The sequence below is a fragment of the Pezoporus occidentalis genome, unplaced genomic scaffold (assembly GCF_034315485.1).
Source record: "Pezoporus occidentalis ecotype Australia unplaced genomic scaffold, CSIRO_AGI_Poc_V1 ctg106, whole genome shotgun sequence".
In the NCBI taxonomy this organism is placed as follows: domain Eukaryota; kingdom Metazoa; phylum Chordata; class Aves; order Psittaciformes; family Psittacidae; genus Pezoporus; species Pezoporus occidentalis.
Window position 1 is genome coordinate 2,000,646 of NW_026912843.1, and position 27,628 is coordinate 2,028,273.

The following is a 27,628-nucleotide window of genomic DNA, read 5'->3' on the forward strand; positions in this document are numbered from 1 at the left end:
AGCTCCTGCTGGAGATCAGTTTCTACTAAATGCTCCATATCACTGGTATCTTCTAAACAAGGTTCACAGAATAAAATAGAAGAATATATAAACAATAATGAACTGCCTTTCTTTCCAGAATCTAAGAACAACTGAAAATATCTAACAATCAGAACCTAGTGAAATGTTAACTTCAAAACATGAGAGGCACCCCTGACACCTCTAGAATGGAAATTCAGCAGCTATTTCACAACACATTACAATAAAGCAGAACCACATAAGAAAGAAAAATAATGACAACTTTTATACCCAATTGAAAGTGCAGAGGGAAGCTGCATTGAGAGAAAAGCTTTTTATGAAGCTGAAACATGACCAGAAAGTCAGAGGGTTTTACAGGCCTGTTCTGTCATATGTACTACTAGACCCCTAGGAACTGCAGCTGGATCAGGAACACTGCTGTCCGTCCCATTTGAATGACTTCCTCAGCACAACCTCCCAGACAACAAGAGAGACCCTGTCTTTGGTATCATCTTTAAAAGCAGGAGTGCTTCCAACTAAATCATCTATTCCTCCACAGAGATTTATCCTTGGAGTTCTGTGCAAGTACTGACATGGCCTACCCCGACTTGACTCATGAAAACTGAACGGGTCACAGCCATAATCATTACGGTTGTAGGCTACACTAAAAAGAATACACTAAACTCAAGTTAGATATGGTCCAATGTATGGCAGCCTAAGCTACACAGTATCCATAGCCACTGCAGTATTTAACTCTCTCTGTGATCTGCGACAGAGTTAGGTCTGTTCTCCTACAGAGGTAGAGACTGAAAATGAAACTGAAGTCAAACTGTGAACTTTCCTGTAGTGCAGTTTTAGGACTAGCTGTAAACATACCCTGCCACAGAAAATCCGTCAGATTGGCATCCTTGCTTCCTTTACACTGCATGAAAATAACCTGAAAGATCATGCAGGTATCAACAGAAAGAAGTCAGTTTTCTTTTTCTTTGTTCTTACCAAAACATTTAAACTCATGACATACCCATCCTCGTTAATCTTGCTAATTCTATGCGAGTGACATTTTTTGGACTAAACAATGCACATGCTCCCCAGAAGAAGCTTAGGATTCTTTTTCTCTTGCCCTTCCCTGTATGTAGCCACTTCTGTAAAAGGAAGCTAAATCATAACTGCTGCATTTTGTTTGTGTTTGCATGACACGAGGCAACAGGGAATTCAGTCCTTTGTTTTTAAGTACAAGTTAAACTCGGGTGACACTGAACTACTGAAAGAATCTGATTAACAGATACACTACATCAATTTCCTGTATTAAAGGCTATCAAAGCCATCATTATAATTTTCTGCTACTCTCACAGGGACAAAAGGGTTGGTTTTATTTATCATACCAAAGCTTGGCTTTTTTATTTTGCTTTTATTAAAGACATCTTAATAATAATTTCATTAAAATGTTTCTAGTCTTTTGTCTTTGGTAAGGAAGCAAAAGAAGATTTATCTAGCTACATTTGCAGTCCCCTTTAACATAATACTAGGGCTTTGTGCTCCAGTGGATTAAAGCAGCATCTGTTCTTCTCTGGAAACCTGGACTCAAATCACAGCAGTGCAGTAAACTCTGCCTGTACCCTAACTGGAATCATCCTTCCTCCAAATAAAATTCAAATGAATTCCTGACAGACACAAGAAGGACTATGTAACTAAAATACTTTTGGTTAATATGTCTTTCTAAAAAAGCCCATCTTCAGTAACTATTTCTGCATAACAAAGATGCCTGAATTAAACAAAATCTGTATTTACGTAAGTTTTGACATAAATTACAATATGTGATGCTAAAAATCATCTTACAAATCCACGGCCTGATTCTGCTCTTACAGCTAACTACACAGTCTTCTCAGGGAACAGAAATAAAGAAGCAGACCTGGGAATATGATTTTGGCTTGTGGCCATACTCCATTTAAACATAAATGACATCTAAACAAAGCACAGTTAACTAAACCAATGCACCAACACACTTTCTCCCCAAACCCATGATTCCTCTTGTCATAACTCCAGTTGCTCTGTGGATTACACAGTGTCCAGGTTAAGGGCACATCCTCATGTACTTAATGTAACAGAGCAATCAGGGCTCCATCTTGATTACAGTTTCTGAGGTCTCCTGCAGCTCTTTTATTAAATAAACATAAAAAGCAGTAATTGATTGACAGCTACTGTGATTAAAATATGTTTGGCTCTGAAATTAATGATAAAATTGCCATCAATTCTGACAGATAAAGAACTAGGTAAATGCTGAAAGAGAAAGAAAATCACACTCTTAATGTTCTTTCTAAATTACGGTAAATCCTTGCAATGAAGAGGCACAACAACCCACCAAATCTACTTCCATGCATCACAATGCCCAAAGCCACAAAGTGGGGCTTTTTCCTCATAAAATTTTGCTCCTTCACAGGTTTAAAAAAAACAACCAACCAAACAAAAACCAAACAAACAAAAAAACCCAACAAAAAAACAGTAACTCAAAGCATCCATTTACACCTGTCAGAATCAGGCAGAAACTGGAAGCCACATGGGTTTACAACAAAGAGAGTGCATGTTGGATCTTGAGATGCTATGAAGGCCTAGTGGATGCTTTCCAGAATATCTTTATGGCATTAATATTTTCAAAATAAAGTTGCCCTGACAGTAGACTAGACCCAGTTTGGCTCATTGAGAGTCACACAGCTGAGGCTATAAAGTTAAGGTAATGCATTGCCTTGAATTTCAATTGGATCACAAAGTAAGCAAAAGGACATGTTTTACAAGGAAAGCAATATTTCACTTCTAGCACTCTTGTTTCCTAATGTTCTCCTAGAGATGCCTGAAGTCTGAGTATCATTGGTGTTAAACATTAGGAAGCACAACTGAAATATATGGAGAAATGTTATATACCTACAGGTAGTATCTTCATGAGTGTTGGTTTGGGATGATACCTTGTATCCACCAACAGAGCACTTGCTATGTTTAGGCCAGCTTTTATAATTCACAGCTACTTCATAGTGGTGTTCAAGCCAAATACAGTTTGCAAGCATAATTAGAATAATCATGTAAGTGTGCTAATCCACTACACAATTATGAGATCTTCCTCTTCAGAAAACTTGATCCTTGAATGCCATCTTCATACTCCAGAGAAAACATGACCGGTATAAAGGTAAACTGTTGTTTCCAGAGTAAACTGTTCCACCCAGAGTCCTAGCACCTAACCTCTAGATCCATAAATGCACAAAACAATCCCAGCCTCCAAGTGATGGAAGAACATTCTCATGAAGACTCCATATTTTGAGGAATTATTTCTACAGCCATGCAAAGTTCACTTTGAAAGAATTCATATTTTGCAAATACGAAATGGTCACAGGGTGAAAAAGAACATATAAGACCACACGGCTGTCTATCCTAGGCAATCACTTCCCAGGTCTCAAGAGAAACACTCTGGTTGCTGGAACAAGCAGCTCCTTGTCAACTGCTGGTGAAGGCACCTTCTTAAGCAGAGGAGGTCTGCTTGCCCAGCAGTAACACACTGTGTCAGCTCCTAGCAACCTTCCAATACAGATTTGTAACAGGAACAACAATTCAGAGTTACTGTTTAATTTGCTATTTGTACTTTTCAGGCAAAAAACTGAATCCTTGGACTTTCCTTACCTGGAAGTTGCAAATTATTCCATGAAACTAAATTGCAAATTGTTTATTAACTGCAGCAGGACTCACAGAGAGCTTCTAAAGGGGCAAAGAAACAACTAGATGCTGTCCTGAGCACTGTAATTGTCACTGGTTAGCTCCAGATCTTGCACTACAATTAGTATCTTGGAATAATGAATTATTTCAGATTAGTACCTGGATGACAGCTAGCTTCACACATGAAACCTAAATATCAAACACCCATTTAACTAAGAGGAAAAAAGCCCAGCTGACTAGTATATAACAGTGCTCTCAGCAATTTCAGGAGCTGGAACAAGACATCACAACAACAAACTATATCTGGTACAGAAGTAGAAGTAAAATGGGCAATGTGTCATTTTATTCCGCACGGCTTACGTTCTCCCCAAGCGCTAGGCAGATATAATGAATTCTGTGTTTATGTGAAGGTTATCTGCCACAGGAACAGACACAGTTAAATACAACCATCCAAACTAAGTACTCAGCAATTCCTCTCTTAACACATCAGGCAGAATAATCAAGTTTAACTGAAAGGAAGTGCATAGCAATGTGCAAATGGAAGAAAAAAGTCTGAAACAATGACTGAACAGCAGAATGTGACTGTGTGAATAGAGGCAAGTCAGTCACTAAAGTAACATTTACCAATTATGTTTTGTAGCAAGCCATGAAAACGTAGTATCACATTACCAACTGCACACAGGAACCTTAAAAGCTCAACTTTATTATTTTCCTTCAGGGTAAAAATGGGCTTGAGGATCATTAAATGTGTGACTAAATTGTACTATAAAACATGTTTCTTTATGAAAAAATACAAATCCTTTCTTTTCCAGAAAAGAAACTGTTGCATTCATGTGTTGTCGCATTCATATGTAGTTACAGTGAACCTAGTCACTTCCTCCTTTTATATTTTTCTAGAAGCGCATACACCCAATTTAAGATATTGCCTATCTTTACTTAAATTGAGTATTTCTTTAACAGTTGATCAGGTCAGAATGGCATTGAATTATTTGGCGGAATAAACTTTCACAGTGCACTGGAGATAAATTCATTTTGTGCGTGTGCTTGCCAGGATAACTATTTGAGCCTATCATAACCTACACACGGTGTTGCACCAGAAAAACTCATCTGTACATCTAGTGTTAGAGTGGCTCATGTAACAGAGTACTGTGCTTTTGTAATTTTGACACACATTACGTTAGTAGTTAACAACACCATAACAATAGGGACCTAAAGTATTAGCATGGGAAGTTCCATTTTCTGTTTGTCTTGCATCAGTTATCCAGTATTGCTGCTTCAAACGCCTTTGAACTGAACTGTCCTTTCTCTCTCCGGCCGAGGGGATGAGTGGTAATGGTACCACCAGGCTTCATGCACCTGCCCATGCCGGGAGCCACCTGCCAGGTCTCCAGGTCTCGCTGCTGGGAACAGCAAGTCCCAGAGCTCTGAAGCAGAACCCGCTGCTCGCCTGACGCCAGCCATGTGATTTCTTGCACTGTGTCAGGATCAGGTGAAAGAAGTGTATTTATGGTTGTGTACATACATGCGTGTACCTCGGCAGCAAGGCACGTGACAAGTCAGATCGCACCTAGCAGCACCATTTGGCTTTGTAACTTTGACTACAAAAGAGGAATGGGTCCACTTCTGACACTGCACGGAAACAACCACAATTTCAAACTTACGGCAAGCACAAGTGTGATGAGGAACGGCTGAGGGAACAGGGAGGGTTTGGTCTGGAGAAGAGAAGGCTCGGGGGGACCTTATTGCTCTCTACAACTGCCTGAAGGAAGCTTGTAGTGAAGTGGGGTCAGTCTCCCAAGGAGCAAGTGACAGGACAAGAGGAAACGGCCTCAAGCTGCACCAGGGGAGGTTTAAATGGAGCTGAGGAACAATTCCTTCCCCAGAGGGTGCTCAGGCATTGGAACAGGCTGCCCAGGGCAGGGCTGCAGTCACCGTCCCTGCAAGTGTTCACACAGCGTGGAGACGAGACCCTCAGCGCCATGGGCTAGTGGTGGCCTTGGCAGTGCTGGGGAGTGGTTGGACTGGATAAGCTGAAAGACCTTTTCCAGCCTGATTTCTGCTATGATTCTACGGTCCTACAATAGCGCAGTTCTCTCCCCCCGCCCCGACCCAGGACACCAGCCCCTGAACAACGCTCTCGCCACGAAGCCACCGCTCAGACAAAGGGGGTGACCCCGCGGCCGCTCCGCCCGGCTCCCCTCCCTTACAGCTCCCCACAGCCTCCATCGCCGAGGCCGGGCAGCGGCGGGGCGCAGCCCTTTGTGTGTGACAGGACGGAGCCGCCGCCGAGGCGGGCCGGGGGGGTAGCGGGGAGCTCCCGTTGTTTCCCCCCGGCTCAAACCCAACCGCAGCCCGCCGCAGAGTACTCACCAGCTGTCCAGCTCCAGCTCCAGCAACGACTGCGTCCTCTCGGAGCTGCAGTGCAGGCACCACATGGCTGCCCCGAACTCGCAGCCGGATCGCTCCCGGCCGCCACCATCGCCGCCGCCCCGCCTCCGCTCCCGCTCCCCTCAGCGGCCGCGCGCAGCTCGGTGGCGGGAAGGCGGGGGGGGCTGAGGGACGGTTTCCCGGGTAACGTGAGGCGCCAGCGGCTGCGGAGGGCGCCCTCCCCTCACGGCCCCTCAGCCATGGCCGGGGGCCCTTAGGGCTGGTTCCCCGACGGTGCCAACCCCCGGCACCGGCCTGAAGGGCCCCGCCAACGGTGTTGTAAACGGTGGGGACTTAGTTTAGCGTAAAGGGGCTCCAGGAAACCTGGAGAGGGGCTTGGGACAAGGGCCTGTAGGGACAGGCCAAGGGGAATGGCTTTAACCTGCCAGAGGGGAGACTGAGATGAGCTCTTAGGCAGAAGCTCTTCCCTGTGAGGGTGCTGAGGCGCTGGCACAGGGTGCCCAGAGAAGCTGTGGCTGCCCCATCCCTGGCAGTGTTCAAGGGGCTTGGAGCAAGCTGCTCCAGTGGAAGGGGTCCCTGCCCGTGGCAGGGGTTGGAGCTGGAGGAGCTTTAAGGTGCCTTAAACCATTCTATGATTTTAATTTTATCAGCATCACACACATTCAAAACAGCAGCATCGAAACGTCCCTGTTGTTGGTCTGAATATTAGCACAATAACGCAAGTCCCATAAACCCCTGTTTTCATATGTGTTACCCTGGTACAAGGTGGTTTGAGGTTCACGATGGCAAGGCAGAGTGGGAGCTGATGCTGTGGAGCATGCAGAAAGCAACTGCACAGTAATACGTTAAGTGCTGCGGAAGCCTGGTGACAGGAGAATGATTTTGGGAAGAGTGGTTGAGTTCTCGTTTAAAAACTACCTGTCAGAATCTGGCATTCAGATGAGTAATTCAGAAAAGATCTTAATTATCATCCTGCATTGCCCCACTGAAACCTGACCTAGAAAGCTCGTGGATTTTGCTGCATCATATCCTCAGCGTTCTCACAGCATTTGTAAATGGGAATAGAAAGAAACCTCCACCTCCTCCAAGTGCACGGTAGCTCAATAGTAAAGCTAGTTCCGGCAAGCAGGAATTCCTCGCTGGAATTAGAGAATAAACACTAGGCCACACCACCTGAATTTCATCATCGCCGTATTTGACACATGAAGAACAAGCCTCCCTCGGGTTTTTCAAACAGATTCACCAAGCGGTGATTAAAGTAGTGCACGGAATCAAGTCTAAACAGAGCTAATTGTAACCTGGTAATTCATAAATGGAACCATCTCATCTCCTAGAATACCTTAAAAGGTGCTTTAATTTATATATACACCTCATATAGAAGCCACACACCTGCAAAGGAGTATATTGAAATCATGTAATTTTCTCAAACGCAATAACTTTTTACACACATACTTTAACAAAGCGTTAACAAAAACGCTTCGTGATGCTTCCCTACTCTTCCTCCCTCAAAGCCTAGAAAATAGAAGGGTCTGCAGCCTATCTGGAGGGGAAATCCGAGTGCAGAAGAACTAAGGAGTCAGTCAGTTCCAGAGCTCATTGTCGCGAGGGAACATCACCTTACCAAGTGTCTGCTCCTGTTCAAAATGCCGTCTGAGCTCCTCTGCTGATCTGCCCCACAAACATGTTTGAAGAGTCCCTGCTGAGTGTCCCTTTCTTTGGTAGAGTATTGCTGCTGCGGTTTTAGCTTTACAGGTCAAAAGAACAGCTGAAACTGCACCACAAAACCTATGGAAAACTAGGGCTTCCTAAAGGTACAAATAAATGGGTGTTTAAAAAACAGTAAGGTCTGTGTGATTAATACCCTGTAATAACATGAGAGAGCAAGGCAAGTTTTAACTTTAGGGTTTCCTGTTTCATGGAACCGTCAAAACATCTTGCTTTCCAAAATAAGTTTCCCTTCATCAAAATAAGCACCATGTCTATGGAAGCTGGGCAAGCTGTCTAACCACAGACACTCCTTGTCTTCATTTCGATGCCAGGGTACTGGAGAAGGGGAAGCTAAGGAAGCAAACAAGAACTGTTCTTTGAGGGGAGGGAGGGGGGGAGTGGTTGGTAAACTCAGCACTAATGGCTTCATTCATAATCATTTGCACAATAATCAGTGCAATTTTGTGTAGGGACAGATCAATTTGCACTGTACTTTTTAGGAATGGAAATGCTCCAGCGCACTAAAGCAGCCCTGGCTGATCTCTGCAGCGTGGGGAAACTCAGAAGTTTAGTCAGAAACTAAAAATGTTGCTCAAACAAATCAGGTCCAAGAAAGAGCACAATGGAAGGCCCAATGTGCCCTCGTGCTGTGTATACACCATACCTCTTATTTACAATACATTCCATGAGAGCTGATCACATCTTTCTGGATGGTAAAAAGAATCAAAGCAACTTTACTTAAACCCAGTTAAACATTTGGATTGAGTGTGTGCTTTGCATAGTTTCCAAAGGAAGCATTAGGCATAGATTCCAATAAGCCTGGGTTTAACTAGCTTTCAGTGAAACTCAAATACACGAAGGAAGGACACACCTACACCAGCTGTTTTGACAGCAATGCCACTGCAAGTCTATAACCAGAGACTATATACATTGCCATGCCTGCTTTCAACATCTCATGGTTACCCAGACAGTCTCTATCCCTTCTGGGACAGGCAACCATTCATACCACATTTTTCTGGTCCTGACTCCATGCTCTCCTGCACCTACCTTCATCTCTACTAGTAAACAGCGACAAATCCAAAGCAGACAGACATAAGCAGTCTGCAAAAGTCAACAGCTCCTCTGAAAACCGGTTTCCATTTAGAAACCAAGTGCTGGCAGTTTCAGCGTGGGCTGAGCAGGAGGATATGTACTGAAAAGGGCAGCTGAGAAGCTCTGACCTCAAAAGCAGTCACAGAATCTTCTCAAGAATGTGCTTTTCTGAACCTGCTTCAAACAGGATCTTCCTTCTACAGACAGGAACATGCTAGATAAGCAACCAACCAAGCAACAGTAACACATCCCACTTCAAACACTACATGGATAATCATTACAGCTTTCCCCTCCTCAATGTCAAGAATCCAGAATTCTCAGTTTTGTTTCAACCTTTCTGCTAAAAAGTTTTTGTTAAATCATGCCTTGTTTTAGTAAGTCTTTAAAACCTAAATTAGAGATTAAATACCAAAATCATCTATGTATTTAATATCTTGCATGTATTCCAAGGGGGAAAATTAAAGAAAGGAAACCAAGTTCTTGCTGCACTACGCAGATGGCATTGTGGTTTCTGAGTCAAGCAGCCTGATGCAATTATTTTTGGAGTGATTTTTCATTTATGTTTCAACATTCCAAAGCCATCTTTGTTGAACCATAACTCAATACTGCATAATCCAGTCTCTCAGGTAACAGTAACCTTAATCCCATTTCCCTCAGGTAATAGTAACCATAATCCATTCTCCCTCAGGTAAGCAGTGAGGAGTTTTCATTGGCAGCTAGGCTTGACCTTTTAGGACAATTTTTTGGTGGCACATTGCTACATGGTTTTGCTATCATGACTACACAGGTGCAGGGCATATGCTCTGTGTCAAACATACAGAGATGACACTTCAGTCCTTAGAAGACTAGGGCAAGAGAGGCTCCTATAACAATACAGAGCCAATGTAGACTTCTATGTCACTTTATGTACCTGAACTTTGCAAAGGAAGCTTTGGCAGAACCAACAGGACATATAGTAGATATTTAGTCTGTTGCTCTCCCACTGCTATTTTGTCATATAACCAGCAGTAGAGCTGCCACCATGATACCGCAGAAATCTGCAGTACAGGGTAAGGAGTTAGGAAAGTAATTTTTCATGTTTTAGCATCCTTATTCCTGGACAATTCAAAGTTGCTCCATTAAAACAAAGATCATCTTGACTTAAAAATAAAAACATGAGGAACTAGGAAGTTTCAGTGCTAGAGGAAGTGAGCAAAGGTTTCAGACTACGACCTCAGGCTCCCTAGTTCAGCCCAGAAGTCCGAGGTAGGTAACTGTGAAGCAGGCAGTCTGGCTGAGCTGGGGAGAGCTGAGAGTCGGCTCATTCACTGCACCCCACTGCAGTGCTGGCACTGTGACCAGCAAACACCACCAACACACGCACAAAGTACCCAGGTTTGGTACTATGGCCATGTTTAGCAATAGCTCAGTAGTGAACATTGGACTACTCAAATTTCTCCTCACTAAAGCTAACCGTGTTTAATTTCTAATTAAACCTTGGATTAAGCACAACACTGAAATTTTGGTTTATCCAGTAATTTACATCAATAACTGTTTTTTAATGTGTTAATAGCTAAAACAAAGTTTATAAACCCCCAGAGTGCAACAAACTCAATTTGTAATTATAAGCACACAGCAATTTGTATAACGCGCCATCTAAATCTACAGTAATTATGACCCTGCTTAGGGTAATTCCCAACTTAATCACATTTAATACACCGTTATTTCCAAGATCTAGAAGGCTAAAACAGGCATTCATCTTGCATTTTTCTTGAACAAAAGCAAACGGTTACCAAGAAAAAAAAAATAGCAGAAACTACTAGGGCATAGTTTCCTTCCTGCAGAGTATAAATACAGCCATGCAACAGTGTACAATAAAAATGCATACACAGGTCAAAATACATATTATTCCTCTCACAGTGGGTATTTGGGGGGATATTAATCCAATTCATCCCTTGAAAGATCCTCCTTCTCCACCCTTCCATGATGAAGTCTCTGTTTGTGATGCTTTCTCTACACCCATCAGAAACTAAGTGTTCTTTAAGAAAACACTGGGGTATACCAGGTTTAAGGACATACAGCACAATGCTCTTTCACAGTATGCTTTTTTGGTGCATAATGAGAATTATCAATAAACAGCAATTGATTCTCTAACTTCATAAAACATAGTGATAATTTTCCCACATGACCTGGAATTGCAGAGGAATTATCAAATATGTCAGGTAATTCCTTAAAAGCCAACACATAGCTGCACTTATCCCAGTTTTGTGTCCCACCAAAATAGAAATCTTATCTCTCTCACTGTCCCAGTTTCAGCTCTCATACATTTGTTGATTTCCTATGGCTGTGTACTAGTTCACTCAGTTTTTTACTGCTGATATACAAAAAACAGCATCAAAATGAAAACTACAACTTCATTTTTGAAACAGAACTTATGGAGTCTTTAAATAAACACATCTGGGGAAAGGCTTTCTGTTGTTGGTTGCTATGGAGTAGGCAAAACAATGACTCTTTGTAGTCACTTTGCTCTCCTAAGAGCAGTTCCACAGCCTATTTAAGGCAAAAGAAAACTTCACTGACTTCAAGGGTTTGTTGACTTGGAACGGTAGTTTTCAACTACCCATCTCAAGCCCCCCCACTTTATAGAATATGAAATGGAATTATTGCTGTGTGAAGGGTGGCAATATTGAAGCACAGAGCATAAACCACAGCAGTGGAAAATGAGAGTAACTTTTTACAGTCACCTTGCAGATCGGTGGGAGAACAAAAAATTAAACAGATCTACACATTCTGCTTATTTGTCCCCTCCCACAAAACAAGGTACTTTGCTTATAGAGGGATAAAAGGGGCTGTATTAGCCCCTCAAAAGAAACCTTGACAGTGAAAGACTGTGCTTTGCAGAAAACTCCCTCCTCAGCCCTTGCTAGATGATTTGGGCAAGAGGCCTGATTTCAGAACTAAAAAGGAAATTCCACAATGATAACCATGTTTCAGAATGCTAAAATACACAGATTTAGCCTTGCAAACCAGACAGCCCTGTAAACTACTGCAAGCTGTAAAACACATAAACGAAATCTTCAGGAATGGGAAAAACAATGCCTAAAGAGGGTTAGACTGTAGTCAGACCCTTAGACCACAGCCAGGATTCCCCATGCAAAATTCTCTGCTGTCAATATTCTGACCTGGTTTTGGCCCTCAAAGTTGATCCTACAGACCCTCACTGGTACGGGGAGCTGCTGTAAACTGTATTATTAGGTGCATTACAGCACTGACAGACTTTTTACATCCACAGGAACGTCACTGGAAAAACCAACATCAGACAGAGCAGACTTGCTGCGGTATTTCAGTGTTTCAGAGAGCTCTGGAACACCAGTCACGCTGTTCTGAGTTGATGTTTTCATTCTCTCTGGTGCTGCCACTGATCCCCACGGTGAGGCTCACAGCAAGACAGTTTCGTTTTCCACAAAATTTGTCAGTTACTGGATAACAATATTTCTTCATAATATTATCAAGACATTCAAAATGTCTCTTGAGCGATCCATGGGGAACAACGAGGTTTTGGTGCAGATACCATACAAGGACCCTTTAAAAAAATCTCTCGGGGGACTTTCTGCAGTCATCAGTGTTGGCATGAGTCACCCCAGTGATACTATACCTGGGAAGCAGAAGCTGCAGTCTAGGTCAGTCGGCACTGAGCAGTGGTTTTTCAAGAGAAAACACTTTCTTCTCACAAATCCGTGGACAGAAGCATAGTGGATGCTTGGAAATCCCCCAAAGAATGTGCAGAGGCTAGCAAGGAGCCGGAGAGCCCCTTCAGAAAGAAGTTCATCTGTAAGCTGGGAAGGCCACTCTATTATTGGCAGGAGCTGAAGATCGAATAGAGTGAAAGGGGAAGGAAAGCCTTTAACCTGTATTCTCTGGGGCAATAAAGGCAGGACTCTGTATCGCGAGAATACAAGGTGACTGCGGTTACAAGCTTGCTGATACCATTATACACACAGTAGCCCTTTGTCTAAGAGTGAAATGTGTACAAGAGTGGCTCCTTCATTTTCCTCCCTTGGAGTGGCACGTTTTCTGATGAACTCAGCGTTCCCATAGCTCAGGACACACGTAAGCAGTGGCAGCACCAAGCCATGGGGTTCTGGGCTTCCACTGGCTGTGCATTCGGTGCCACTGCTGAGCAAGGGTGGTGGGCACTGGCCGCACGTGGCTCAAGATTGAGAAACTCGGGATGTAAGGAATGTATCCTGATGCTCTAAAACAGCAGAGCTCACAGAGAGGAAGATGAAGCCATGAGCTCCCCCTTCCAGACTGTTACTTAATCATAATAAGGACTGAAAAAGTAAAGTAATTCTCCTTTACTGGAGAAATGGTGCGTATTTGTGGTCAGATTAAGCTAATACTGCCACAGAAAGAAGTGGCTTTACCTTCCCCTCACCTCTTCACCTTACCTCCACCCTCTTAGCAGCTGCATGTGTTCATGTCGATGTGAGAGGGATGAGCAGATTTAAAACAAAGTGGGGTTTGGCAGGTCATTTGGGTTGTCTTACCTTCTATAGGGCAGACGCATTTGTCAAAGTTGCACATTGAGAAACACTCAGTATCATTAAAACTCGCTGAGTATGTTACTTAAGGCACTTGAGAGAGACAATGCAGAAGTTCACCTTTGCTCTATAACTTTATGTGTTGTCTCCAAATGGGACTAGAAGGGAAAGATTATTAGGATTTGGAAGTGTTTAATATTACAAAGTGTCACTGTTAAAAATCCACATGAAAAGCCCACTGTCACCACATGACACAAAGCTCTGCACACTGCCTATGTTGTGGTTAACAAACTTGTCACTGACTAAAATATCTTCAGATGAAGCTGGACAGAACACGAACGTTGTGGTGATGCATATACTGCAGGTAGCTAATACACAGTGTATTAATGCACCTGAAACACCATGTGTAAACCAACTGGAGCTGAACCATCCTTTAAGAATGCGCAATACCAGAAGGTTCCCCACAGCTTCCTCTTCTTTTCTGCATTCATTTTCTGGCAGTAATGATGTGCTTTCTGCAAAAAGCAATTCTTGGGATTAACGGGCAGACAAGATTAACAATGCTTAGTTATGCTTCACGTCATCAACATCTCAAAAGCTCTCAATCCCCAAGAAAAGCATAGCTTTGTTTGGTGTTTTATGTTTGAATGATTTACAAATTTAGTAAGATGAGTGAGCTTCTGTGCACACGTTGGTTTTCTGCACACCCTGAAGTCAAGCAGAAAAATCTATGGCTGCTTTTAACATGGCTTTACTAACGTTTTCTCATTGTGGAAAACACAGGATGGGGGTTCTTTGAAGAAAAAGGTGAAAGAATTACAAACCCCACAAATAGCGACAGGAAGCTCGTGAAAGTACTTAACCAGTTAGCATTAAAGTCAGGATCTGAATGCTGCTAATTTATGTTCTGTGTAGAACTGTCTCTCCACCTGCATGTGTGACATCTGGCTCAGTGCAATGTGGCACATTGAGAAAACACGTGTACAGTGCAGCCCATGTGGAAGTCCGTATTTTCCATGACTTGTCTTTCTGTAAGCGCCCTTCTAAACCAAGGGATTTTTCCACTCGAAGCTCAGATTGTGTTACAGCTGTTTATTTTGATAGCTACCACTACTTCTGAACTGCTACTGGGGTGACAACCCTCACTGAAATGTCCTATACATAGAAGAAAAATTGACCCAAATCGAATTTTAAGGTAAAGAAATCACTTTTCACTGACTGCATGTTTAAAAAAAGGAGTAAGAAGGTTATAAGGAAGGTCTATTAGGGACCTAATAAAGTTAGATTTAAAGGTATCTTCTGAATACATTTCCATGGCTTCTGTCTCAGTGCATGACTGTGCAATTCAACAATTTTCATTCAAGAAGAGTATTTATCCACATTCACACTCTGTCAAATGTGTTAGCACAGGCATGCACCGGATCACCCAGATTCAAGACTTGATTCACATGCAAACATATTTACAGACATGGCACTCTTTGGCAGGCTGATAGCACAAGGACTGTGCCAGCACTGCATCATCCCGTCCCACGGAACTCAGCAGAGGCCTCCTGCTTTATGTATAATGCACAGGCTGACCACTAAGGAAAACTGAAACACCAAAACCACATTCCCCAGGAATGATCACACAGCAAAGGGAGTTACTGTAATAAGGCCACCCTATATATATGTACACAGTGTAGGAAATAGCTGTGGCACCAACGTGTGTGCTGACAAAGTCCGAGCCTTCACTAATTGCCTGAAGTCCATGAACCAGATTTAGTAACCATAAAATCTCAATCCTAGCGTAAATCACGCAACAAATATTGACTTTTTCCATGGTGACCTTTATAGCTAATAGAAACTCTGAAAGGGAACCAATAAATGCACACCTCAGAGGAACACTCCACACTACCACAGAATGAAGAGCATTGAAAAAGGAGTATATTTGCTCCACAGTTTCCTGCACTGGATCCAGGAGGGCACCCACAGCATGTGTCGGTGTCCTCTCCAGGGAATATGATGAGCTCCCAGCAAAAAAGGCTGGGAAGCACTACCATTTTCACATATAATACTGCCAGATTTGGCATGCAATGCAGCAGGGATTTAGAGGCAGGTTATGTATTACTACAGAAGGATAAAATCAAGGATAAAGAGGCTTCAATATTTGTTCCATTTTGCTCATTCACAGATTCTCCCTAATGCTGTCCCTCTGCCTGTCACGCGAGTAAGCCAGTACAGAGCACAGACATATGTGTGGTGAAAGCACACCTTCAGCTTACCTACTTGGCAATACTGACCTATAGAGGTATGAGAAGGTAAAAAAGGACCAGGAAAAGTCCTCTTTAAAATTCTTCCATGCAGAAAACTTATTACATTTGCTAATATGTTAAATGAAAGAAGAAACGTGTCCCACTGTTAGATCCACAGGGAACACCAGGAAAACAGCCCCTGTGACACAGGCCTCTATTTAAAAAGCTTGTATGAGCTCTGCCTCAGACCTCTGTATGGCACCAACAGAAGAAACAATCTGCATATGGCTATGCACAGTAAATACTGCTCCTGGATGAACAAGGATATATTTTGTTTCCTTCTGGAAACTCATAACTCCTTATGTCTTGCACAACAGCTGTATTTTGGCACAAAATACAGCACTAGAGAGACAGTGGGAAGACGTAAGGATGCTGATCTTTTAAAATTGTTATTTACTGCAGTCTTTGTTTTGAATCTAGTTAAAAAGGAAAGAAATTATGCCCTCCCCCCCCCCCCCCTTCACTCTGCATGAAATAAATCAGGAGCTGCTGCAGGGAGCATGACACACACGTACCAGACAGGGTAGGCTGCCACAGCCCACCTGCCTCTCAGCAGCCCTCCATAGCTCCAAAGGAAATTCCCCACTGAAAACCCCAGCACCACTTGCCCCACCAGGTGAGCAATGAAGGACCTGTGCCACAAACCAAAGTGCATTTTAGACACCTCCTTCACAAGGCAGAAATGGAAAAAACAGCACCTTTGTCACCCATAACAGGGAGGTCACTTTGCGATACACCGCACTGCTAAAGGCACGTTTAACTTTTCACTGACGGCTTGCTCTGCCACAGAAAACATTTAACAAGTCTCATCCAAATCTTAGACAAAGAGAGAATGAGAATGCATCATACTAATTAATTACATGGTAGAGTTAAGGGTAGGTCCCCTTTCAAATGCAAACAGTGCATTGCCAGTAAGAGCCACCCGCGGGTGTGTTAGGAAAAGCTGCTAACCAATCTGGACATTAGAAACAGGAAGCCATTTGAATGTAAATTCATTTTCTTTACCACCATAAAATGTCCTTTCCCCTCTAATCCAGGTGCCCATGCTATGAACTGTCGTAACTTGGCAAATAAAAAATGTCCCTGAGGCAATAAAAGAGATGAAGAATGCATTGTAAATGGGTGATCTTTGGCACCCACCATAAGATTATTCAGTGAACCAGTTTATATCAATGCTACTTATCTTCATCAACATGGAGGAAACATACTCTGGACTCCAAGGGACTCCAATTTCTCTTCCTCAGTTCAACACATGCAAGACTGCAATTTAATCGATTTCTATCCTTCTGTGTTAACTGACTAGAGAGATTTCCCCTTCGCTAGGGTAGGATTTAGCTCAGCGTGCTCAAAGCTCCGTTTGTCGAGAATCCAGAAAACTAAATTACATTATTTTGTTGATGGAGTGCAGAGTGGTGAGTGAGGGCAGAGCATGGCCAGTTACATGAAGCTGGGATCAGCTACAACAGGCACAGTGGGGTAGGAGAAGCTGGATGCAGTCCCAGGCACTGTTGTTCTATGGAAACCTCACCATGGCTTTCTGATCTCATGAGTCTGGCAGGTACTGAAGGTACAGATGAAGATGGAGTAGGCTATTCCATTGACTGGGAGTCATCTAGAGTCCTCAGAAGGCTTCTAGTAGGAAGAATATTTTACGGACTGCAGATTTGAACTCCTATCCTAAATCAACAGTAAAGCTAAGCTTAAGGTGCAAAACCCAGTGTATATAACCAAAGGGGACCCTAGCACCCAGGGGGGATCAAAGCAGGTGAAACCACCAAAACAGGTGGCACAATCGAACACTTTGTTGGCAAACCTGTTTTCAGATATTGTAGGTATTTTGAACAAATCCGAGGATAAATGACTGCTACTTAACAGTGGTGTACAGGGATGACCCCCTATAATCCAACCCTGTAATCCCAAAAAGACATTTGCAATACTTTATACTACCAAAACGCCCCACTGTATTCTATACTGCTTTGGGCCTGAAGCCTGTAACACAAAATTAATCTACTGAGCTAGCAGCCCAACTGCTGATGGACTTGCTCCATAACCTGAGGAGTACACAAGTGTTCTACAGTGTGAGCTGTAACCAACGGTTATCCTGAGAACCCAGTGTTCTTCCTCTGTATGTGGAATGCAGTGGTTATTCCTGTTTGCAATCCCACCAAGAAAGAAGGAAAAGAGCATAGGATGAGCACTTACATGCTTGCTTATCAAGTAAAAACTCTGGTATTTAAATTTAGGAAGAGAGCTCTGACTTCCTGGAGAGAGAAGAAAAATGAAGATCACTATAGTCAAAAAGAAGTGTTAGAAACCTTTATTCTTAGTGATTGGATCACCAGTTTGGATATTATGCCATCTTTTGTTTAAGTTATGAACTGCAAAGAAATTGAAATGTGAAGGACTGCTCAATCTGTTTAAAATTTAACCTCAAGAAATTCAGCTGTACTTGATTTAAAGTTTGGTTTTTTTTTTCTTCCAACAACTTTTAACCTTGCTACTGTTTTCAGAACACCTTTCAGACACTTACAACTGGCAACAAGATCCTCTGGTTTTCATAGGTAGATGATTACAAAAACTTCACAAAAATAATAGTCTGATGTGTCCAAACTGGACCAGTTCTTGCTTTACAAGCATTTCAGTAGCTTCCCCTGTGTCACTCAGAAGCCTTTTGTTACCCAGCACAATGAATTTCAACAAGAAACTCTTTTCAGATGTGTGACAGATCTTTAACTTCAAACTGGCAGCAAAGATGCGCCTTTATTGACCCTGTCCTGTTTCTGCATATTGTAGACAAAGAATTTACCTGGGCTAAATATAAAGGAGATCAATCGTTTTGCTTTGACCTTGTTTATAAAGCCAGCTGAGCCTATCGTGATATTCTTTAGTTGGTGCTATTCAATATAAAATACAAGTAAGGAAACAGCTACTTCCTAGCATATTCCAGCTACTAAGAATGGAATTTACTTTCACTGTTGATAGCACGAAGGTCTTTGTTTGTTTTTTTTATTGATCAAATTAGTTTTCACTCATGGTGAAATACTCAAAGCACCCTTTTTGTACTGTCCCAAAACCTCTCCCATGAGCCGGAAGGAAGGAAGCAGTCAAACATTCCAAGCTGCAGTTACTTCAGATGGATTCTTTTTGAAATTCACAGGAAACAAGTACATTTCGAAGGATGTGCAAAAATCATCTGGGTATGATGGACAATGTCAAACCTTCTTTGTGTTTTTTTTCCCCTGGAGTGGACATTGTGCATGTGCCCAGTGGCACCTAAGAAGCCTTTCCCAAGACAGACGGGGTAACCTGAGAGGATGACAGTTGCTCCTTTCTGCACCAGCTTCTGGTTAGTGCTGTGTTGAAGCATAGGATTAAACCGCAGGTGGAAAAAATTCCCCAGACACATCTCTATGAGAACTGGAAGGAGACACAACCGGCTCTCAGGCCTCTGTTTCTCAAAGCTGTTTCAATGACACAGAGATGAGAGGTTGGGTTTTCTGTTTGTTAAGCCTGAAGAAAGCATCCAAATGGTGACACGTGTTTTGTGCTGCACTTCGTGGCATTAGGATTGTTGAAAGGAAGTTGCAGCTTAGAATATTATAAAGGAAGAAGGCAAACTTAACACAGAAGAAAAGCAGTCTTCCACATGGCAACAGAATATCCAGCGCTGCAGTCACCCCTTCAGGTGGCCTTCCATCACCTGCGACTTGCCTAAAACATAACCCTAAGAGCTCAGACAGAAACCTGCCCATTTCACAGACCTGCATTTCCCCTCCCTACAATGCAAACAAACAGACGTAAACCAAAAACCCCCTCAATGTTTAAACAAAAAAGCACAGAATTCCAGCCTCACAAGCACTCGCTGCAGCAGATACGATGCAGAAACTGGGATTCAGTGCGATTGCTGCTTCTCTCTGGATGCTCAGAAATAGGATATCTCATTCAAATGGCAACGATGTTCCAACTTCCAATCCTGCTCACAGGCCACAGAACATACATGTTCATAAGAAAAACATTATTCTCCCGATTTTTCAACTGTTCTTTTCCTGCGCAGTGCCACGCACAAGGTCTTCCTCTCCTCCGCCACCCAAACATAACTGAGCAGTCTGTCACAAATTACTATATCTCCTTTTAAGTCAAAGATACTCTCTTGAGCAGACAGCTGGTGACTATTTCTGCATGTGCTGTGCATGACTTTACATAATGCTCTGCTGATCCTGCAGGGAATTATACCTGCATGTACATCCTTGAATTCATTCATTTCTAAAATTGAAGGATTTAGTTTTTAAAACCTGCTCATAAAGAAGTGCAGACACTTCTGTAAAGTTTTCAAATAAAAGTAATTTCCAGTCCGCTATGGATTTTATTATACCAGGTAAATCTCTGCACAAAAATCTCAGGGATTTGCTCTTTACTCAGATAGATTCCAACTGCACATCACATTTTGTCTACTAGAACGCTCAGCTCTGTATTTAGAAGGTTCTGCATGCTCATGCCCTCACACAAATCATTCCTACCTAAAGCCTTACAAGAGCACACCTACAAGTATGGGGTGCCACATCAAGAGGGAGGCAAGAAGCTCTCAAATTCAAGACTGTATTTCTGCATTTCTGTTTTCAGAACATGCTGACTCACGTGCGCGGCTGCGGTTGACACAACAGCATCTCTTCTACAGGTGGCAATTCCCTCTGCGTTTGTGAAAGAAGTAGAGAAGCCTTCCCGTGAAAGCAAGAGCTGCAGAATTCAGATGTAAATGCTGGCTCACAAGGCTTGCTGCATGCCTGGGAACCACCCTCAGTGCTCTGAACAGCTCTGCCAGCAGACAAGGGTTTGGCAAAATCCCAGATGGGGGACAAATGCCTGAAGCAAGTTAGCTCCTGCTGTAGAAGCATCCGGAAACACACTGAATGTTCGAAGTCTCTATCATTCAAAACATAATTTAATCAATTTACCAAAGCCATTAAAACATTCCCCTCCGGGTGAACAGCAAAGGCACAAAACCACCACTCATTTTGGCGCATTTCTATAAAGTGTGGTCAGACGTACTCTGATCAAGAGGCCAGGCAAAAATGAGCATGATGCTGAAAGTCAGTTTTCCTTCCTGCTCTAGTAAGATAATTTAAGATGTGATTTTTATTTTATGCATATTCTGTCAGTTGGTGCATGTAGCCATGCTTTGACACCTTTCTCTGCACTGTTCTCTCTTTCTGGATCTCAGTGGACTCACTAGAACCAAGTCCCCCACACTCTCCCTGCTCTGCTGAGAACACAGTTATATCAACCTGCTTTCATTTCATTTGCTGTGTTCAAAAACCAGGAGGCTGTGAGCTGATCTTGCTACTGCAGACAGGTTTGAAAGAATACTGATATTGCATGGGCTCAACCAACATCACATCAGTGTTGCCTTCCTGGAACCACAGAATGATTTTGGATTGGAAGGGACCTTAAAGCTCATCTGCCATGGGCAGGAACACCTTCCACTAGGTTGCTCCAAGCCCGATCCAGCCTGGCCTTGAACACTGCCAGGGACTGGGCAGCCACCCAGGCACAGAATCTGAACAGTCCCAAGCCACTCACCCAAGCAGCAATGTCTGTGCTGAGCTCATATTTACCATTAATGCTGGATCTACAGCTAAAGTGTAATGTGCATCAGGTATAAACTCAGAAAACTATGCTCCTGGCAACTGTTCCTAACAAGTTGCAAATCTCAAGCTCTGTAAGTAGCAGGCATTCTCCAAAATGAAAGTTCAAGTTTGCTGGGGGAAACAACCTCTTCACTTATTATTCTGATTCTACTTAGATTGTACAAATACTATGATTTTTCCAATTAATTATATTAAAAGTGCTAAAGATTATGATATCCAAAAAACTCAACTGGGCTCAATTGGGATGTCCATTTTCCCCTTCATGTTGAACCAAGCAACACAATGTCACAACTCCTCACATAGGATAACAATACCATGCAGCTGACAGTAAGCAGAACAGCCTTAGAGTCAGGTGCTGGAACAAAGCCTCTACTGAAATAGCTCAGTATTTATATCCTGCCTCTATAAGAATACTTTGAGAGATAAAACTTAACTATGTTTGCTTGATGAAAGCAGAAACAAATGTAGCTTAGAGAAACAAGTCTGTCCGTCTCTGCTTCTTCCTGTTCATGTAAATCTGGCTTTTCCCACTAACATTCTGCAGCCAGCTGGACTAGGTGTTATCTTACCTGACACTGCTCAAGAGCACTTAGGTCAGTCTTTAGAAAGAGTCAGATCTGCTCTGATGCCAGTTTTTGGCTCTCTGCCTTTGAACGGGTTCTCCCACTCTTCTCTGATGAAGCTGTCGTTTTCCCACAAGAAAGGATTTAAGATGAGGTGAAGTACTCTGCATTTCACTTCACTTGTGTTGCTGTAGAGAAGTCTGTCCATAGTCACTCTGGGCAATGCTCTTCCTCCGATTGCTCAGATACTTCTAGCTAGAACTCACTCCTGGTTGGCAAGAGAGTACTGCCAGAATGATAAACCAATAACCTGCTCTTTCACAGGCAAACCTGCATTGAAATCACCCTGCTGCAGTGTGGGGAAACGACACAGCTCCTCCACGTAAAGCCTTCCCTTAACAACAGGCTTCAGGCCTTGTCCCAAGATGAAGAGAGAATTCAGCATGTACAAATATACATAGGGATAAACAAGATGGGGATTTTTTTTAGGGTATGAAAGACCAAGAAGGTTCTAATTAGCAGTATTATTTATCTGTGTTTTTCCAATATGGTTTGTTTCAGAGTTGCTCTTGATTTACAGATGACTGATGAAAAAGATGAGCACTTACTGAAGTAAAGCATATGAAATGAAAGGAGAAACTGCTGAGTGAGACCAAACTACAGTAAATGTATTCAGTGATGTCCAACACGTGCAGGAAACCTTGCAGTTCCACTGACACTGTAATGGTTGTTACCAAACACCAGCTGAGGATCCCAACTGATGGGACACGGAAGCACCGCCTTATTTGGTTCATATTTTCTAAACCACAGAGAGAAAAGAGAGCACTTAATAAGGTCAGTAAACACATCACATTTTAATTACTTTGTTTCTCCTACTGGGAGTAAAAGCTAATATATATTTTTACTGCATGTTCTCATTCGGATTTTATATTCGTTATACGAAGGTACCCTGTAAGAAAATCTAAAATCTCCATTAATGCCTTAAATGCAAGTGCATTTTGTAGAAGTATTCATAAATATTAATAAGATAAAATTTACAAGAGCAAAAGACCTCATTTGCAGCTATAAATGTTTAATTCGGAGGGAATGGGAATAACAGTTTCATCTTCATGCAAGTCATAAGCTATATTAAAATACTATTTGTGTACATAGTGTTAAAATGACCGAATGAGCCAGTACTGATCTGAGGTGATCTGCTATTCTTTCTAGTCTCAGTCCAGTATGTGACTCCTAGGTCCAAAGTACTTGTTTGTATTGGAGGAATCTGGGAAGTGGCAGCCCAACTGATACTAGTTCTATTAATTCAGTGTACCCTTCCCTGGCAGAGCTTGTCAATGTTGCTGCGAACACTAAGTGCCAGGTTTTATAAAACCTTTCATGAATGACACTGGAAGACAAAGTTTGCCAAGGTCCTCCACTGACCAGTCTGGGTGAAGGGCCAGGGTGCTCATTGCTTTGTACCTGAGCAATGGACCAACATCTTCAGAAATCAGTTTAAAACCACAAAATTGGCTTCTACTTTTTTTATTTGTTAATAGAGCAGTCACCTTAGAAACCAAGTCAGGGGTCAGAGCCTCTGGAAAAAGACTGAAATCTGGCTCCAGGACTGAGGGTGGGGATTCCAAAAGCACATTGGCAATCCCTGCTTCTCACAGGACACCAAAGGGAGCTGAACGAAAGCGCCTTTTCAGTGAACAGTTGCCAAGGTTGAACTTTTCCCATTGATAAAACAAAACGTTATCATATTTACAGTCTTTCTGCTCTAGAGACTCCCTGGCTGGAGCAGCAGAGGAAACTGAAGTACTGCAGAGGTACTTGTATTTCCCCCCACCCCAAACTAGGAACTTGAGCTCTCCTGCTCCTTTAGGGCCCACAAAGGCTAAACCACAACTCTTTCCTGAGGTGGCGAACTGGAAATAACCTGGCCGGATTAATAGCTCAATTCCAGGATCACCAAAACACTTGGGGAAAGGATTAATGGAAACTGAGAAAACTCCCAAGGATCTGATCTCTGCACAGCTCACATACACACTCAACTGGTGCGCTGCCTCCTGCACACAGCTTCTGTGAGTATGCACTCCAGTCTGAGAAACGCATACATGGTTTTCTATGTGGTTACTTCATTTACATATGCAGCACCCAAAGCCCCAAACTACACATATATACTACCAGATTAATGCACAAAGAAACAGGACCATCAACATGCAGAATGAGCCATTAGTTTTGCCATTTTCACTTTTAACATCCAACGAAAGATATTAAGAGGAATAAAGTGTCTGTCAGTTATGAACAGTTTTCCTGCCCATACTTCATAGAGAACAGAATTCTGCACTATCCCGCCACAGGATGACACACAGCAGTGTGTCCTAGTGATGGTCTGGGAGAGACATTCCTTTGGTGACGAACAGGTATATGTGAGGCAAGTTGTCATGTTAGTGGTCATTTGAAGTCAGCATGTCAAATGGCCATAAAGGACTAAAAATGTAACTCCTTAAGAAGAACAGAATTGTGGAATGGTTTGGGTTGAAGGGACCCATAGAGAAATCTATCGTCTATTAAAGCTCATCCAGTTCCAACCCCTGCCACAGGCAGGGACCCCTTCCACTAGAGCAGCTTGCTCCAAGCCCCTGTGTCCAACCTGGCCTTGAACACTGCCAGGGATGGGGCAGCCACAGCTTCTCTGGGCACCCTGTGCCAGCGCCTCAGCACCCTCACAGGGAAGAGCTTCTGCTTAAGAGCTCACCTCAATCTCCCCTCTGGCAGGTTAAAGCCATTCCCCCTTGTCCATGCACTTCCAGCATTGAAGGGCTAACCGAAGTGTTTTGTAATCACCTTAAAAGGACTATTTGTTTCTCCACTGTAACTAGCATGAAGCGTGGTGGTGGGTTTTCCCTTTGTCACTTAACAGCATGGAAAGAAGAACACAGCAGAAAAGAAAGTCAGTACAGGCTGCGACACAAAGTAAACATCATATAAGGCAAAGCACTGAATACAAAACAGGGCTAAAGAAAATGATTCCATATAATCAAACTGCCTTTCTGCCTAGGCCAACGCCTGCTCCATCAGCAGTAAATACCTGCTGATTTGACAGATAATCATCCTGTCGCATCACCTTCAACTAATTCTCTCCAGATATTTTCCAGACCAGTAAATAAACAACAACATAACAACATCATGCTCAGGTATAAACATGCAGGAAGCTGAGCTGCATATTGTGCTATTAAACTCTTTAAGTACAATTTACAGTTAAGTGCCTTTCACAGTGGAGGAAAATCTCCCTGCTCGCACCAGCCAGTTCCATGCCTGCTCCTCCAAGCTTTAATTGCTTACTCCAGCTAGGATCAGAGGCTAATGAGCATCTTGAGCATCACATTTGACAATGGCAGCTCAGCAGAAGGGTTCAGGTTTAGCATTTTTCTTTGTTGCAGACCAAGAGTTACAGAGTGAAAGCCTCATGTCTCTTTCTCATTAAACATCGGTGGGCCATTGTCATCGCAAAACAACCTCAGAGCTTCATCACAATCCTTTTTCAACCCCAAAAGGCATCTTAGACTTTTTCTTTCATAAACAGAAGAACAGAAATAGGGGGGGAATGGTGTTTTAAAGCATATATTCATTGCAGAATATTAAGAGTGTATTTATGAGATGATTCATTATTCATGCCCCAGAAGGCAGCTGGTTATTTCACTCTAGTCAGTTCATCACAACACAAAATGCCATAGTGTTGACTCTGGGGTTTAGAAACTGCTGGAGCTACACAGTCTTCTTGGCCCTGAATTGCCTGTGGTGTTACACTTAAATCATTAAAGAGTAAATAAGCCTTCATCAATTAAATTCCTTTTAAACCCAGGATTTTAATCCCTTGATTTTCTGTGTGTACACATAATTTTGCAGACATGCATAATATGCATTTTCTTTTTTAGCTCTACAGCATGTAGCTGCTCTCAAACCTCAAGAATGAGGAAACAAACAGCAGTGCGGGGGGGGGGGACACAACACTGGTTTTAACTTGCACTCCAATTGACCTGAGAGCAGCATGTGGAATGGTGCCCCTCCAGCACCTGAAAGCCTTCCCTAATGAGTTCCAAAGGAAAACCATTTACTCCTGAGTTTTCACTTAGCAGGTGCTCAGCACGCTGCTGTGCACACTGTAAAGTTATGTCCTGTGAATGATAATAGAGAGAAATCATTTACTAGATAACCAAGCTCCACAGTCTGTGTTGTGTATCTTCCTGTTTCAGGCCATACACTGCAGGGGACTCTTTGGCTGATTTTAGAAACATGCTTATGCTAACATATTCCAGTGTATCCCAGGTGTATATACAGCTCTCAGCTGCTCTTCACCTGCATCAATTGTTCCTCTACCACAGGCTCTAAGGCTGTCTGTCATAGCTCCATGTTTTCATTACTCCAGGTCATATTTATCTTCAGATGAAGTTTCCTATGATATAAGTACATCCCACTTTCTGTTGCAGTTTTATAACGGTGATCTCCTTCCACTGACTACAAAATCAGCTACAAAAATGCATGTTAAGCCCTCACGCCAAACTTATTTACACAGTGTGGATATAGGGTGAGGCGTCCCTGCCCGTGGCAGGGGGTTGGAACTGGATGATCTTAAGGTCCTTCCCAACCCAAACCATTCTATGATTCTATATAACTGGAATAAAAACTGGGCGAGGTACCATCTCACCTGCTTCCTGGGAGGAACAATAAAACTGCCCCATTCCCTGCATGATACTACTCAGTTTTCTTTGTGATATTCTGGGGATATACTCCTGTTTTTACAGTCCAGCACATGAATATGTCGAATATGTCAACCCATTCAGAAAAGAGCAAATTTGAGTAAACTGAAATCTTTTCTTTGCCCTCCATCTCTTCTCCATGAAATAAAGTCTGTGGAAGCCAAATCATGACGTACAGGAAGAAAGGTCACATCTCTGCTTCAGAAGTCATTCCTGGACCTCCTCTCTTTTCTATACCTGCTCTGTATTTTGCTATGCCAAACAAGGGGAAAAAGGGAGAATTCAGCCCCCTGCCATGAGCTAAGGTGTCAGCCTATGAAGGCTGGTGGCCATGTCATTCACTCCCTGGTGCAGTACTTCCCCCTCCACAACAGCTGCTCCGTGTTTGTATAGCTGCAGAATCCCAGCTCCTCTATGGGCAAAGCAGCTGCAGAACCTCCACCCAGCAGAGCCTGCAGTGATTTTAGCAATCAGGAACAAAAACTTGACGCCCTTCTGTGTTGAAGTCATGACCCCCACAATCTGGTTCATATGAATTGGAAGACACAGAGCTCTGGTGCCTGGGTGTCCAAAGCAAACACAGGCACATACCAAACCACTGTAGCACACTCCAAGGCTGACATGTGAGTGCTTATGAAGCACTTTATTGAACCTGCTGAGAGCGGCTGCCTCCAATGCTGTGCTGTGAGAGCAGCTTTCCAAGGTGTTTTGAAAGGACTCCTCTAAGCCAGGCAGTCTTCCTGAGCTTGTTACGCCATGGACCCACAAACAGCTCATTCAGTGCGGTCCTGAGGATTAGTCTTGTCCAGCTGGACACTTTGTGCTTAATCCTCACCAAGCAACAGAGTGTGGTAAAGGCATTCCTCAGATCTGCTGACGGGAAGAATCTGCTGCCAGAAGTCAACCAAATATGTAAGCTTTCAGAATACCCCGTCTCCTTAGACACTCAGAATGTCTATTCTCTATTACTCCTCATAGTAA

General features: G+C 42.9%; 1 protein-coding gene across 12 annotated transcripts in view; it reads right to left on the bottom strand.

The window, feature by feature from the left end:
* The window catches only part of IQSEC1 (IQ motif and Sec7 domain ArfGEF 1), a 348,548-nt gene that overhangs the window by 67,373 nt on the left and 253,547 nt on the right, over positions 1 to 27,628 (bottom strand). Inside the window, exon 1 of one of the 12 annotated variants that reach the window (XM_062620499.1) lies at positions 6,064 to 6,221. The exons of the other annotated variants lie outside the window; for them this stretch is intronic. Within the exon in view, the coding sequence (XP_062476483.1) occupies positions 6,064 to 6,128 (65 nt within the window). The 5' untranslated portion in view covers positions 6,129 to 6,221. Of the gene's footprint in view, positions 1 to 6,063; positions 6,222 to 27,628 lie in introns of those variants that run through there. 12 annotated transcript variants of the gene reach the window in all.